This window comes from Cherax quadricarinatus, chromosome 72 (assembly GCF_038502225.1).
Source record: "Cherax quadricarinatus isolate ZL_2023a chromosome 72, ASM3850222v1, whole genome shotgun sequence".
NCBI lineage: Eukaryota > Metazoa > Arthropoda > Malacostraca > Decapoda > Parastacidae > Cherax > Cherax quadricarinatus.
Window position 1 is genome coordinate 12,239,769 of NC_091363.1, and position 13,249 is coordinate 12,253,017.

Sequence of the window (13,249 nt, forward strand, 5' to 3'; positions counted from 1 at the left end):
GCATAAATCAAAAATTGTAACTGCATTATTGGACCAGGGATCCCAGCGTACTTTCATAAAACGTAAATGTCTTGATGGTATGAAAGTACAGATGGGAGATCCCACAACTTTAAAATTATCTGGTTTTCTCTCGGATAAAAGGGCTCAATTGTATGACACTGTTTATGTAACTGTCAGGTTGGGCAATGAGAAAAAACGTGTTAATGCAGTAATTGTAGATAGACTTCCAGAGAAAATATCTACAGTAGGGCTTAGTAAAGCTACAGAAAGACTTTCACATAATGTAAATTTAGCACCTTCTGGTGTAAGTGATGATTCTGTAGGCCCAATAAATATTTTGATAGGTAGTGACTATTATGCCTCCTTTGTAAAGGGTATGGTAAAGAAATGTGGTGTCACCCTTTTGAAGACTGCAGGAGGCCATGTAATGTATGGTAGGATTCCTCGTAATAATAATTCATGACTAGAGGAAACTACAAATACCATAACTGTGTGTCTTACTCATGAAGTCGTACCCCAGTATAATTCTTTCATAGAGGATGGTGTTGAGCCAGTGCATAAATTGTGGGAATTAGACAGCATTGGAATAAATGTAAATGAAGAAAGTCCAGACGATTCTTTTACTCAGGAGCAATACCTGAGAGATGTAAAATTTGAATCTGGACAATACTGGGTACGACTTCCGTGGAGACTGAACCATCCAGAATTGCCCACTAATTACAGAATGGCATATGGACAGTTAAAGGCTCAGCTCCGCGAACTGAGTAAGACACCAGAATTGTTAACTGCCTATAATGATATAATTGCTGAGCAGTTAATTAATAGATTTATAGAAGAGGTATCTCCTGAGCAAACCAAAATTTATGGTCACTATTTGCCACATCACGGAGTGAAGAAGGATTCTAAAACCACTCCTCTGAGAATTGTGTTTAATTGTAGTGCCAGGAGTAACAAAAATGTACCTAGTTTAAATGACTGTTTGATGACAGGTCCGTCGTTGACGGAAAAATTAGGAGATATCCTATTAAATTTCAGGATGAAAAATTATGCCTTTACGGCTGACATAAGTAAAGCTTTCCTAAGAGTGGGTTTACAAGAGGCTGACCGGGATTGTACCCGCTTATGGCCTGAGAATCCTATTGACCCACATAGCCCTTTGAAAACCTTTCGCTTTAGAAGTGTATTATCTGGTGCTACATCCAGTCCGTTCCTACTTCAAGCGACGATAAATGCACACCTTAAACGTATGGAAAGTCCATTGAGTAAGGTAATGAGCAAACAATTTTAAGTGGACAATTTCCTGGGTGTGACGTCAACTGAAGAGGAACTGTTAATGACTTATGGAGAGGCTAATGAAATAATGCAAAGTGCAAATATGCCTCTGAGAGAATGGAATAGTAATTCGTCCAAACTGAAGGACAAAATAAGTAAAGATTACCCTGGAGATGAAGTGCCAAAATGTAGTAATGTATTGGGTTTAAATTGGGATACTGAGAGAGATTTGTTAATGTTAAAACCTAATAATTACAGTATGCCCAATAAATTAACTAAGAGAGTTTTGCTTGCTGAAGTTTCCAAATGTTTTGATCCACTAGGTTTAGTGTCACCCCTTACTGTAAGAGGGAAAGTATTAATTCAGGAAGCATGGAAACTTAAATGTGCTTGGGATGAAATTCTACCTGAGGAATTCATTAACAGGTGGGATGAATTAATTGGTGATTATGAAAAAATTCCAATGTTGGAGTTCCCATGCCAGGTGGCCAATCCAAATGGGAGAAATGTACTCCACATTTTTTGTGATGCTTCAAAATTGGCATAAGGAGCAGTTGCTTACCTTCAAGGCTAAAGTGTCTAAGGCTAAAGTGTCTCCAATTAAATCAAGTACCTTACCTCAGTTGAAATTAACAGCCATTTATGTAGGTGTCAAATTAGCTAATTAAATAAGAAATAAGTTGCAGGAGATAAATATTAGCGACACTGTAATTTGGTCTGATAATGAGGTATCCTTACAATGGATTCATAATGGAAGCAGTAAAATTGTGTACGTACAAAACAGAGTCGCTGAAATTAATCAGATGCAAGAGAAGTATAATAGTTTGGGTCAGCATATGTTAACATTTAATCATATACCTGGTGAGGAGAATCCAGCTGATTTCTTGTCTCGAGGTTTACCTTATGCTAAATTTGTAAATGCTGTATCATGGTTTAAAGGACCGAGCTGGTTGGTAAATAAAGCTAATTGGCCTGTACAAAAGGTGTATATTGCTCCTGTTGAAATTACTGTGACCACCGCTCCAATAGTTTGTCCTTCCTTAGCCATTGATATAAATAGGTATTCTTCTTTACCCAAACTAATCAATGTAACTAAATTGGTGTTTAAATTTCTAAACAAGATAAATATTTCATATAAGTTTTCACATCCTCTTGAATATTGGATAAAGAGGGTACAGGAGGAAATCTATGGAAATGAGATTAAATTGATGATGGAAAGAAAAATTGTGAAAGGTTCTATAATAGAGAAATTGGGGCTGTATTTAGAGAACAGTGTAATTAGGTGCAGAGGTAGGTTACAAAATGCTGAATTGGGTGATTATGCTAAACACCCTATCTTACTGCCCAAAACTCATCATCTAACAAATTTGATTGTTCTAAATGCCCATAAAAATGTAATGCATGGTGGGGTACAAGATACCTTAAATTGTATTAGGGAAACTTTCTGGATTCCACAAGGACGGCAAAGTGTAAAAAGGGTGATTAAATCTTGTGTAATATGTCGCCGTGTGGATGCCAGATCCTATATGTACCCAGGTCCTCCACCATTGCCAAAGGAGAGTGTACAATTAGTGAAACCATTTGATGTAACAGGTGTAGACTATAGTGGTCCAATAATTTTAACAGGTACGTCAAATGGTGTTCCACTGAAAGTGTATGTTTGTTTGTTCACCTGTACTGCTACTAGGGCAGTTCATTTAGAAGTGGCACAGGACTTGTCTGCAGAACAGTTTATACAGCTGTTTCGAAAATTTGCAGCTAGGAGATCCTGTCCGAGGTTGATGATTTCGGATAATGCCACAAATTTTGTAGCAGGTGCTCAACACTTGATAGAATTAAATAATAGTAACGATGTTCAATCTCTGTTAACCCAGCGAGGGTGTACCTGGAAATTTATTACTCCTAGAGCCCCTTGGCAGGGGGGGCTGTACGAAAGACTGATAGGCACAGTGAAGAGGTGTCTCCGCAAAGTACTACACCGGAAGAGAATTAATTTGGAAGAATTCCGTGCAGTGTTAGTGGAGGCAGAAAATCGTATAAATAATAGGCCTCTCTCGTACATGAGTGATACACCTGATGCAGATGTATTAACACCTTCTCACCTAATATGTGGAAGGAAATTGGAAGCTGCCCCTGTCTATAGAGATAATCCGGAAGAAAGTGATGAAGATTACAATGATGCGGCAGTGTTGTGTAATAAATTTAAAATGTTAAATAAAGTAATTGATCATTGGTCTAATGTGTGGTGTAAGGAATATCTTCTTACACTACGTGAACACTTTTATGGTGCGACAGAGGCAGTAAATCGACAGACCATTCAACCAGGTGACATTGTGTTAATTGACACTGAACAACATCGAACATTGTGGCCTCTGGGCAAAGTATTGACATTGTACCCAGATGCACAAGGTGTTGTCAGGAATGTCAAAGTGTTGTGTCGTGGCCAGGAAAGTTTACACACAATTAATAAATAGATTCCTTTGGAGTTAGGTGTTCAATCAAACGTAAATGAAAATCTGAGGGAAAGCAACACGAGTGATATGGAATATAATGCTGACCAAGTGATGCCTGAAAATGAAATCGTAGTAAGACCTACTAGGAGAACAGCCACTCAAGCCAGAACCGGCTGGAATCGTCTCCTAAAGGAAGGAGTAATTTGAGTCGTTTAGCAACGAACTCCAGCCGGCCGCAGTGTGGAAAATACTGTATATATTTTCCAGAAATACGGTAATTTATAGGTAAATAGATGGCCTATACTGTATTTAATAATATTTGTCATAGAAAACGGAAAGCCTGCGTCTGGGCAGGAGACTGGCCATCTTGGTTTTGAATTTTGTACAAACATTGGTGTAATGGGAAGAATTTTTCGTGCTCTAGAGGTTAAAATTGTGCTGACACCTCTCAAATAGGAGGCAAAATTGGTGGATATGCATTCCTGCATAACTTGAGATATCAGACGACTGGACAAGACAGCTCCAGGAACCTCAGATAAGCTCTGTAGATTTGTGTGTAATTCTGGCCAGCATTATTTTCATAGATTTAGTTAGAGGTTTTCTGAGTATGATACACATTAATCTCCAGTCAAATTGGTGATATTAAGATATATTTTCCTTCTGATATGTAATTGTGTATATATATAACCATTTATTATTTTTAATATACAGTCCACAAATTTATATATTTACCAGTATTCCTGGTGTATGTATATTTCATTTAATTAATAGGTCCAGAGCAACTTGTGGTTATGACAGTGGTAGGTATCGAAGGGGGACATTTTTTGCGACCTAGGTGTCCCAAATTCCTACTTGTCTATGTAACATTGATAAATAATAATTATCTTTGTTATCATTTAATGTTATGTACATAATTAGTTACATTCAGATAAATGCAATTTTCCACAGTTATCATAGGTGCAAGAACCTCTTTTGAGAGGTGAGCCAATACCGGAAGAAGTTTTTGATTCGAATATTGTGTATGAGGAAAGACTTTTAGATCCTCTTGGTCTTCTTGGGTCTGGTGTGAATACTTTATTTCCGCTCTACGTCGGATTTTTGTTGTAGATTTCAACTTTTTGAGCATTTCGCCCTCCTTTTCCTCCTGTAAATTCTTTTACATTCTGATCAAGACAACGATATTTTTAACATCTTACAAAGAAATTCTCTTTTATAATAAGTTTGGATATTTTTACTAACATTTGGACTACTTTTGGGTACTTGACACTACAGAAGCTATTACAAGTCTTGCAGGATTACCCTGACCGTCTTAATCAGCAAGATCACGTGCTTTTCACGCCTAGTAATACTGATACGGGAATGCCATCACACTGAGGGGAAATGTTCGCTGAATAAGAGTGGAAACATGAATAACTGAATGCTTGTTGAACAGTGAGCACATATCGTTATCTCTCTACATTCCCCCTGGCCTCCGTCCCCGCCGTCTCCACCCTGTGGGAGTTAACATGGGACCCTCCTGGCGAGTTAACATGGGACCCTCCTGGCGAGTTTACATTACTTTCTGCACCAACCAAGTTAGTATGAAATTCCACTTGTTTCGTTTATATGTATTGGTATTTTATTAATTTGGCTGGACCTGATTTGACTCACGTATTTTAATGTAATTTTTGTCTTAGTCCTCGCTATTTCTTTTAAAGGCCTTTTATCATGTGAGTGACTGCTTGCTAGGTTTTTCCTTTTCGTTGTCTTTTCTTATGCTTGGTGCTCGAACTGGGACACTCAACACCGGCGAAACAAAGAGGACAGTTTGATTTCGGCAGTAGATCAGAAACTTCACATCTTTTAGTGAACACAGCAATATTGCTTCATCTTTTGTAAGTGATCATCTGTTGATTTCAAAGCCCTGCAGCAAACCTCTATCGAGTACGAAAAGCCCAAAATTTCCCATCTGTGAAAAAAGTATTAGCGTCAGTACTCTCAGTATAGGGCTGATGTTTATACCAGTCACGTCCACCAGTGACTACCTCGTCTCACACAGACTTCTCGTTCAATACATCGTGAACGAGAAGCAAGTAGCTCTTGAGAGCTTCTTACCACGTCCATCGGCACATCGGAATTCCATCTGTCCGGTGTATACATCAGTTTTGCTTCAATTGATTAATTTATGCATTTTCTTCATCATTTGCTTCAGTTAGGAAAATTTTCATGATTGTTTTAACTTTACAGTTATAATTTTGCATATTTTCAATAAACTGTGTATTTTCTTTTATAATTTATCCTATATTTTATTTTCATAATGAGGATCGGTTCTTTCAAATACCATTTGAGGGCCTGAAAGGACTGTTACACCTTCACACACACAAATCTCTTTCTGGTACAATAATATTGATACCTGAAAGTTGCCAGACAAACATCTCTCTGGTACAATAATACTGACACGGGAAATTACCACACAAATCCATGCTCACTAGCACAATTAGGTTCGGCTAAGAATATACACACAGTATAAATAAAGGAACTTTCTTACATCACAAATACATATACGTATAAAAAATTTTTAATCACAGACGATACGGCATAATCAAGTTTGTTTATATTTTGCTTTTGGGAGAATACTTCCGTGGGTCGTGCCGTCAGTTCTACCATAAGAGGGCCGTTGGATCTCACCAACGTATTCCACGACAGCAAGGTAGCCGGAGTCACCCTTAACAGAATATGACACCTTCTGACGACGACCGTCGGGAAGCAACACGTAGTAGGAGCCCAGGGTGTCGTAGCCGTCGCGAGATTCTTGATGACCGAAGTCGAGTCCGAAGTCGCTCTTCACCTTGTAGACGAAGTCGTACTTGGCCGCAGACTGTGCAGGCATGCAAACGAGATTAATTTCGATTCTAGAGCGTGGGCTCGAAACAGAAAGATGAACTATTTTAAGCAACTAGGGACAGAAATACGATGGGGAAAAAGAGGCTGTATATTTCCATCTTCGTCCACAATCATCTTTGGCAGACAAAGATCGCAGATGAAGATCGAAGTATAGTTTGTTTACACAGTGGTCCTGTCACTATGTCTCCTTTCTCTGTTCATCAAAAAGGGATCCCCTACACTTAAATATATCATAAGCGACTGGAGAACCCCAGACGCTGGATACATCCCAGACGCTGGATACATCCCAGACGCTGGATACATCCCAGACGCTGGATACATCCCAGACGCTGGATACATCCCAGACGCTGGATACATCCCAGATGCTGGATGCATCTTACTAGACACTGGATACATCCTAGATGCTGGATACATCCCAGATGCTGGATACATCCCAGACGCTGGATACATCCCAGACGCTGGATACATCCCAGAAGCTGGATACTTCCCAGACGCTGGATGCATCCCAGACGCTGGATACATCCCAGACGCTGGATACATCCCAGATAATGGATACATCCCAGACAATGGATGCATCCCAGACACTGGATACATCCCAGATACTGGATGCATCCCAAATACTGGATACATCCCAGACACTGGATACATCCCCGAAACTGGATACATCCCAGACGCTGGATACATCCCAGACGCTGGATACATCCCAGACGCTGGATACATCCCAGACGCTGGATACATCCCAGACGCTGGATACATCCCAGACGCTGGATACATCCCAGACGCTGGATACATCCCAGACGCTGGATACATCCCAGACGCTGGATACATCCCAGACGCTGGATACATCCCAGACGCTGGATACATCCCAGACGCTGGATACATCCCAGACGCTGGATACATTTCAGACTCTGCAGCTGGAGTATAGGTATTCCTTTGCTCCTCATTACCATTCAAACATGTCCATAGCGGAGCCAGGAGCTGGAGCTCAACACTATCAGATAATTAGTAGGCCCTGAATTGTATGAACATACTTCATGAGCATACAAAATAAGCTTACAACTTGAGTATACTGTATGAACATACTGAATCAGTATACAGTATGAGCATACAGAATGAAGCCTTAAAGTAGCCATCAATCCTATAGACGGTGCACCACACATCAGTCCTATGGACAATACTACCCATGTCATCTCTATGGACAATACTACCCATATCATCCCTATGGATAATACTACCCATATCATCCCTATGGATAATACTACCCATTCCATCCCTATGGATAATACTACCCATACCATCCCTATGGATAATACTACCCATACCATCCCTATGGATAATACTACCCATATCATCCCTATGGATAATACTACCCATATCATCCCTATGGATAATACTACCCATATCATCCCTATGGATAATACTACCCATATCATCCCTATGGATAATACTACCCATATCATCCCTATGGATAATACTACCCATATCATCCCTATGGATAATACTACCCATATCATCCCTATGGATAATACTACCCATATCATCCCTATGGATAATACTACCCATATCATCCCTATGGATAATACTACCCATATCATCCCTATGGATAATACTACCCATATCATCCCTATGGATAATACTACCCATATCATCCCTATGGATAATACTACCCATATCATCCCTATGGATAATACTACCCATATCATCCCTATGGATAATACTACCCATATCATCCCTATGGATAATACTACCCATATCATCCCTATGGATAATACTACCCATATCATCCCTATGGATAATACTACCCATATCATTCATATAGACGGTACTGCAAGTCACTATACACTGCAAGTTATATTATGCACATTGCAGGTCACTATACATATTGGTCACACTATGCACACTGCAGGTCACTATACACACTGCAGGTCACACTAAGCACACTGTAGATCACTATACACATTGCAGGTCACATTATGTACAGTGCAAGTCACACTCAACACTGCAGGTTACACAATACATACTGCAGATCACACTATATACAGTATAGGTCATGCTAAAGTCACTGGTCACACTATACATTCTGTAGGCCACACATTTACGCTGCAGGCCACACTACACACAACATACCAAACTATAAACACTGCAGGTCACACTATACACATTGCAGGTCACTTCATACAATGCCAGTGCAGATATACGCATTGCAGGTCACGTAATACACCCTGCAGGTCACACTATACACTAAGTCACACTATATACACCAGAGGTCACACTGTACACGCTGCAGACCACACCATACAAACTGAAGACCACACTATATACACTGATAGTCCTTCTAGACACAATGCAGGTGTGTTTATCAGTGTTTATATAAAGATAAACACAAGTCCCTTGGAGTATATACATGGAACGATGCAAATAACTCCGGGTATACCAGTATATGCAAGTATACTGAATATACGAGTAGATTAGTATGTACGAGTATACTGAAAGACACATTCCTATTGGTGTATAGATACTGAGAAATTCACATTTTTCGGCGTATACGGACTTAAACATCTCTTGGCGTATATACACAGAGAGACATTCTTATTGGCATATATAACGTCGTGCCGAATAGGTAAAAATTGGTCAATTAGCAAGAACTCATTTAAAATTAAATCCTTTCTAAAATTTTCTCTTATACGTTTATAGATAAATATTTTTTATGTTATTGTAAAAATTAATAATATTGTACCAAAAGAACCTTAGAAAACTAACCTAACCTTATAACACGTGCAATTTAATTTAGCTTAATCAAACTAAATATTTTAGATAAGTTTACAATAATTTAATAATTAACAAACACGAAATATGTTTTTTCCGAATGATTTTTGCGAAATTATTGTATACACAATTTTTTTTGGCCATATTTGGCAAAAAGAGCGTTGCTATTTAAGCCAAAATCGCAAGTTTTACCTATTCGCCACGACATTATATATTCACGCAATTGCACGAATCAAAATCAAATGAGCAACATCTTGCCGTCAGAAAAAGAAATATACCGTAAAGTCTAAACGTATTTATATATAAATATCAAACTAAAAACATTGATTACTTTAAAAATATTATAATCTTTAGGTAATAACTGACACATACAATTTTATGTTCAATAACGGTAGTAGAATTCTTAACGTATTTATTTAAAGCAATCCACGACAATGTGCTCTGTAATAACTTTCACTTGGAAGATTTCCTTAAGGGTAAAAAGTATTAAGAAAGTAACGACAAGAACTGGTTTTTCCTTCCCTTGACAAGAGTTAGATTTACATTGTCATGGGTCATGAGGGAACTAGAGTGCAGACTCACCTCACGGGTGGTGCTTGAGTGGTGTTGGGCGTGGGAGGCTGACTGGTGGTGGGCGTGAGTGAGACTGACACCTGCAGGCAGGTCGTGGTGGCCACCTGCAGGCAGGTCGTGGTGGCCGCCTGCAGGCAGGTCGTGGCGGCCGCCTGCAGGCAGGTCGTGGCGGCCGCCTACAGGTAGGTTCAAGCGACCAGGAGCAGGGGTTATGTATCCAGTAACAGGAGCTGGAGTAATGTTTATAGAGAAAGCTTTGGGTTGTTGGACTGGAGCTACATAGTCTTTGGAGGAGAAAGTGCTGGCCTGAGTGACAGACTCTCTCTCCAAGTCTCCTACCCGACTGAAAACTGAATTTTTACCTGAAGTTGCAATCAGCACTGAGCCTGGGGTTGAGTGTTGGCTTAGGGAATGATCAGACTGACTTTTAACTGGATGTTCGGCAGTGAAGAAGATTGAGTGCGGGTCTGGATGGCTGGAAATCTGGGAAGGGAACGACAAGGAGAGAGAATGCTTACGATGATTAGAGACTGAGGTTTTGTCTGAGAAAACGGAGTGTGGATTTGGTTGACTATAGACCCCACCTGGGATAGAGGACAGGGTGGGAAGAACTAGTTGACTTGGAACAGTCCTTTTGTCACTATGGAAGAGTAAATTCGACCCTAGCTGATTGGAGAAACCAGCTTTTTCAGTAAGAATATTCGAGTGTATTGTTGGCTGATTAAAGTCCGTGCCTATGATGGAAGACACGGTGGAAGTAAATCCTTGCTGACTGGAAACTGCGTCATGCTCCGAAAGGAAAATTGAGTTTGGATCAGACTTAGAGGATACTTGGACTGCAGGAGCTGGAAGGTTAGGGACCAGGTTCGGTTGTCTTGGCTCTGTGCCTTTATCAGAGAGAAAGATGGAATGAGGGTCTGAGCGAGAGTATACTCTGCCTGGTATAGGAGACACGGTGGAAGCAAAGTCTGGTTTATGAGAGACTGGTGGTTCAGAAAGGAAAATTGAGTTCGGATCTGGCTGGCTGGACACCAGGGCTTCAGGAAATGGCAGAGTAGGGGTATGATCTGGCAACCTAGAAATCTTACTTTCTCCAGTACGGAAGATTGAGTGTGGGTCTGAATGACTGGAGACCTGACCAGGAATAACGGGTGGAGTGAGTGAGTGGTCTGGTTTGTTAGAGACTGGAGCCTCGTGAGAGAGGAAGATTGAATGTGGGTCAGGTTTAATGGTTGTCGGGGATGAAGTGGATGACAGAGTGAAAGTTTGATCTGGTTGACTCAGGACTGAAAATTTATCAGAAGAGAAGACGACTGAGTGAGAGTCTGGCTGACTGTAGGTTTGGTCTACGGGGTGAAGCTGTTGGAGACCAAGATCTTGTTGACTAAGGTCCTGGCTGGAGACAGAGAGGGTCTTAGCAAAATCTGGCTTGCTAGATTCAGGAGAACTCCCAGAGAATAGGCCTGAGTTCGTATCTGGTTGACTGACAACAGGGCCAAGGGTAGTGGACAGAGAAGGACCGAGGCTCAGGCTGCCGGAAACAGGGGATTTATCAGAAAGGAAGAGTGACTCTTCCACAGGCTGACCGGGAACATGACCTACAGTGCCGTGGAAGACTGGCCCGTCTGACAATGAAAGCGAATGTTGATGCTGCTGGCTGTAAAGAGAAGGTATCTCAATTTTCGGAGGGGGACCAGGGTCAGAGTGAAGTGAAGAGAAGGATGGAGGCCCAAAGGCCTCCGTGATGTCAGGAAACGTGGTCGTGGCTGGGTTGAGGGAAGAGGGAAGGTTCGGAGAAGGGGGCAGATCCAGTGAAAGTTTTGGAACCTGGGGAAGGAAAGGAGTAGGCGTTGTGAATCTGTAGGACGGCAGATAGATGGGTCGGGCGAGGCAGGCAGCCGCCAGGACCTGAACTAACACTGCCTGTAAGAGGACGAGAACATTACACAGATTCCATTACAAACAATAAAACACAACTAGTGTTGAAAATAGATCACTGACGAAAACACCAGTGCCTTATAATCAGCCTCACTGTTTTGCATAATACCAACGTTACATAATTAGCGAGAATAACTCGCAGAAAACTAACATCTTTTACAAGAATAACAAGAAATGTATGAGACACTAATAACATGTAATTGTGAAATAATGTTCACTATCTCAAACTGACACCTCTAGTCTAATAGCTTTCACATAGTGTGTAATTCTGCGCTGGCAATAGTGATTTACACTGACAGGATGCACATCGACGTCTACGTAGCATAAACATCTACCTAGCATAAACATCTACGCAATATTACCAATTCATTTCATTATAAACATTGTCATTTAAGCATCTCGATATAAAATGAATGTTGAGTGCCACAGTTTTTTTGTTTCAAGTACAGCTTGTGGGTGAGCAGTTTATAGTTGTAGTTGTTGCTGTGTAGCAAGAATAGTGTAGTAGTAGTAGCAACAGAAGCAGCAATAACAGTAGTAATAGTAGCAACAGAAGTAGTAGTAGTGGAAGTGGTAGTAATGATTTCACGTATGATGATCTTTTTGATCCCTTCGACGATGATTCATGGTGATACCCGCCACAACTGATACTGTACATAGTTTCACTCTCTCTCTCTCTCTCTCTCTCTCTCTCTCTCTCTGGGTCAGGACCCGACATTTCTTTCGGGACTTGTCACTGTCAGGACACGGCACTGTGAGGACCTGTCTTCCTCTCCGACCCGCTTCAACATTACCTGTAGATGAAGAGGAATACTTTGCTATCTTTATTTCCGAAACGTTTCGCCAGCTCAGCAGGCTTTTTCAGACGAATGAAGAGCTAAGTAAAATAGTAGAGACAACTGAAGAAGGGACTGAGGTGTCCGGTTCTGCAGAACTGAGGGACTTCTGTCATAATTGAGGGACTGAACACCCTAGTCTCCTTTTCAACTGTCTCCAGCATTTTAGTCACCTCTATATTCGACTGAGGAAGCCTGCTGAGCCAGCGAAGCCTTTCGGAAATAGATACCAAAGTGTTGCACATGAGTCTTACCCATATACGTCTTGCTAATGTATTAGTATAATATTACCTCCAGATGCAGCATCTCCCCTCCTCGTCTCAACAACACTGAGGACTTTAGTGCATTCACACCTTGTTTATATATGCACACTCACGCCCAAGACTCCACCTCCCAACGTCGCAAAAAACACACGAGGGAAAGGCGTACCAGGTCATGTTGTGTGTAGACCGACGCTGATAATCTAGATGAGGGAAAGTACGACGGATATGAACGTTAAAAAACGACATATGAACGTTGAAAAACGAC

General features: G+C 40.8%; 1 protein-coding gene across 1 annotated transcript; it reads right to left on the reverse strand.

Moving 5' to 3' along the window:
• Nucleotides 1–5,252: 5,252 nt before the first annotated feature.
• On the reverse strand, nt 5,253–13,035 carry LOC138854848 (mucin-3A-like). The gene is made up of 3 exons (XM_070100202.1): nt 13,013–13,035; nt 9,957–11,870; nt 5,253–6,582 (listed from the first exon to the last, which is right to left on the reverse strand). The coding sequence occupies exons 1-3, from the start codon at nt 13,025–13,027 to the stop codon at nt 6,307–6,309; spliced, it is 2,205 nt and encodes a 734-aa protein (XP_069956303.1). The 5' UTR covers nt 13,028–13,035; the 3' UTR covers nt 5,253–6,306.
• Between the last annotated feature and the right edge of the window lie 214 nt (nt 13,036–13,249).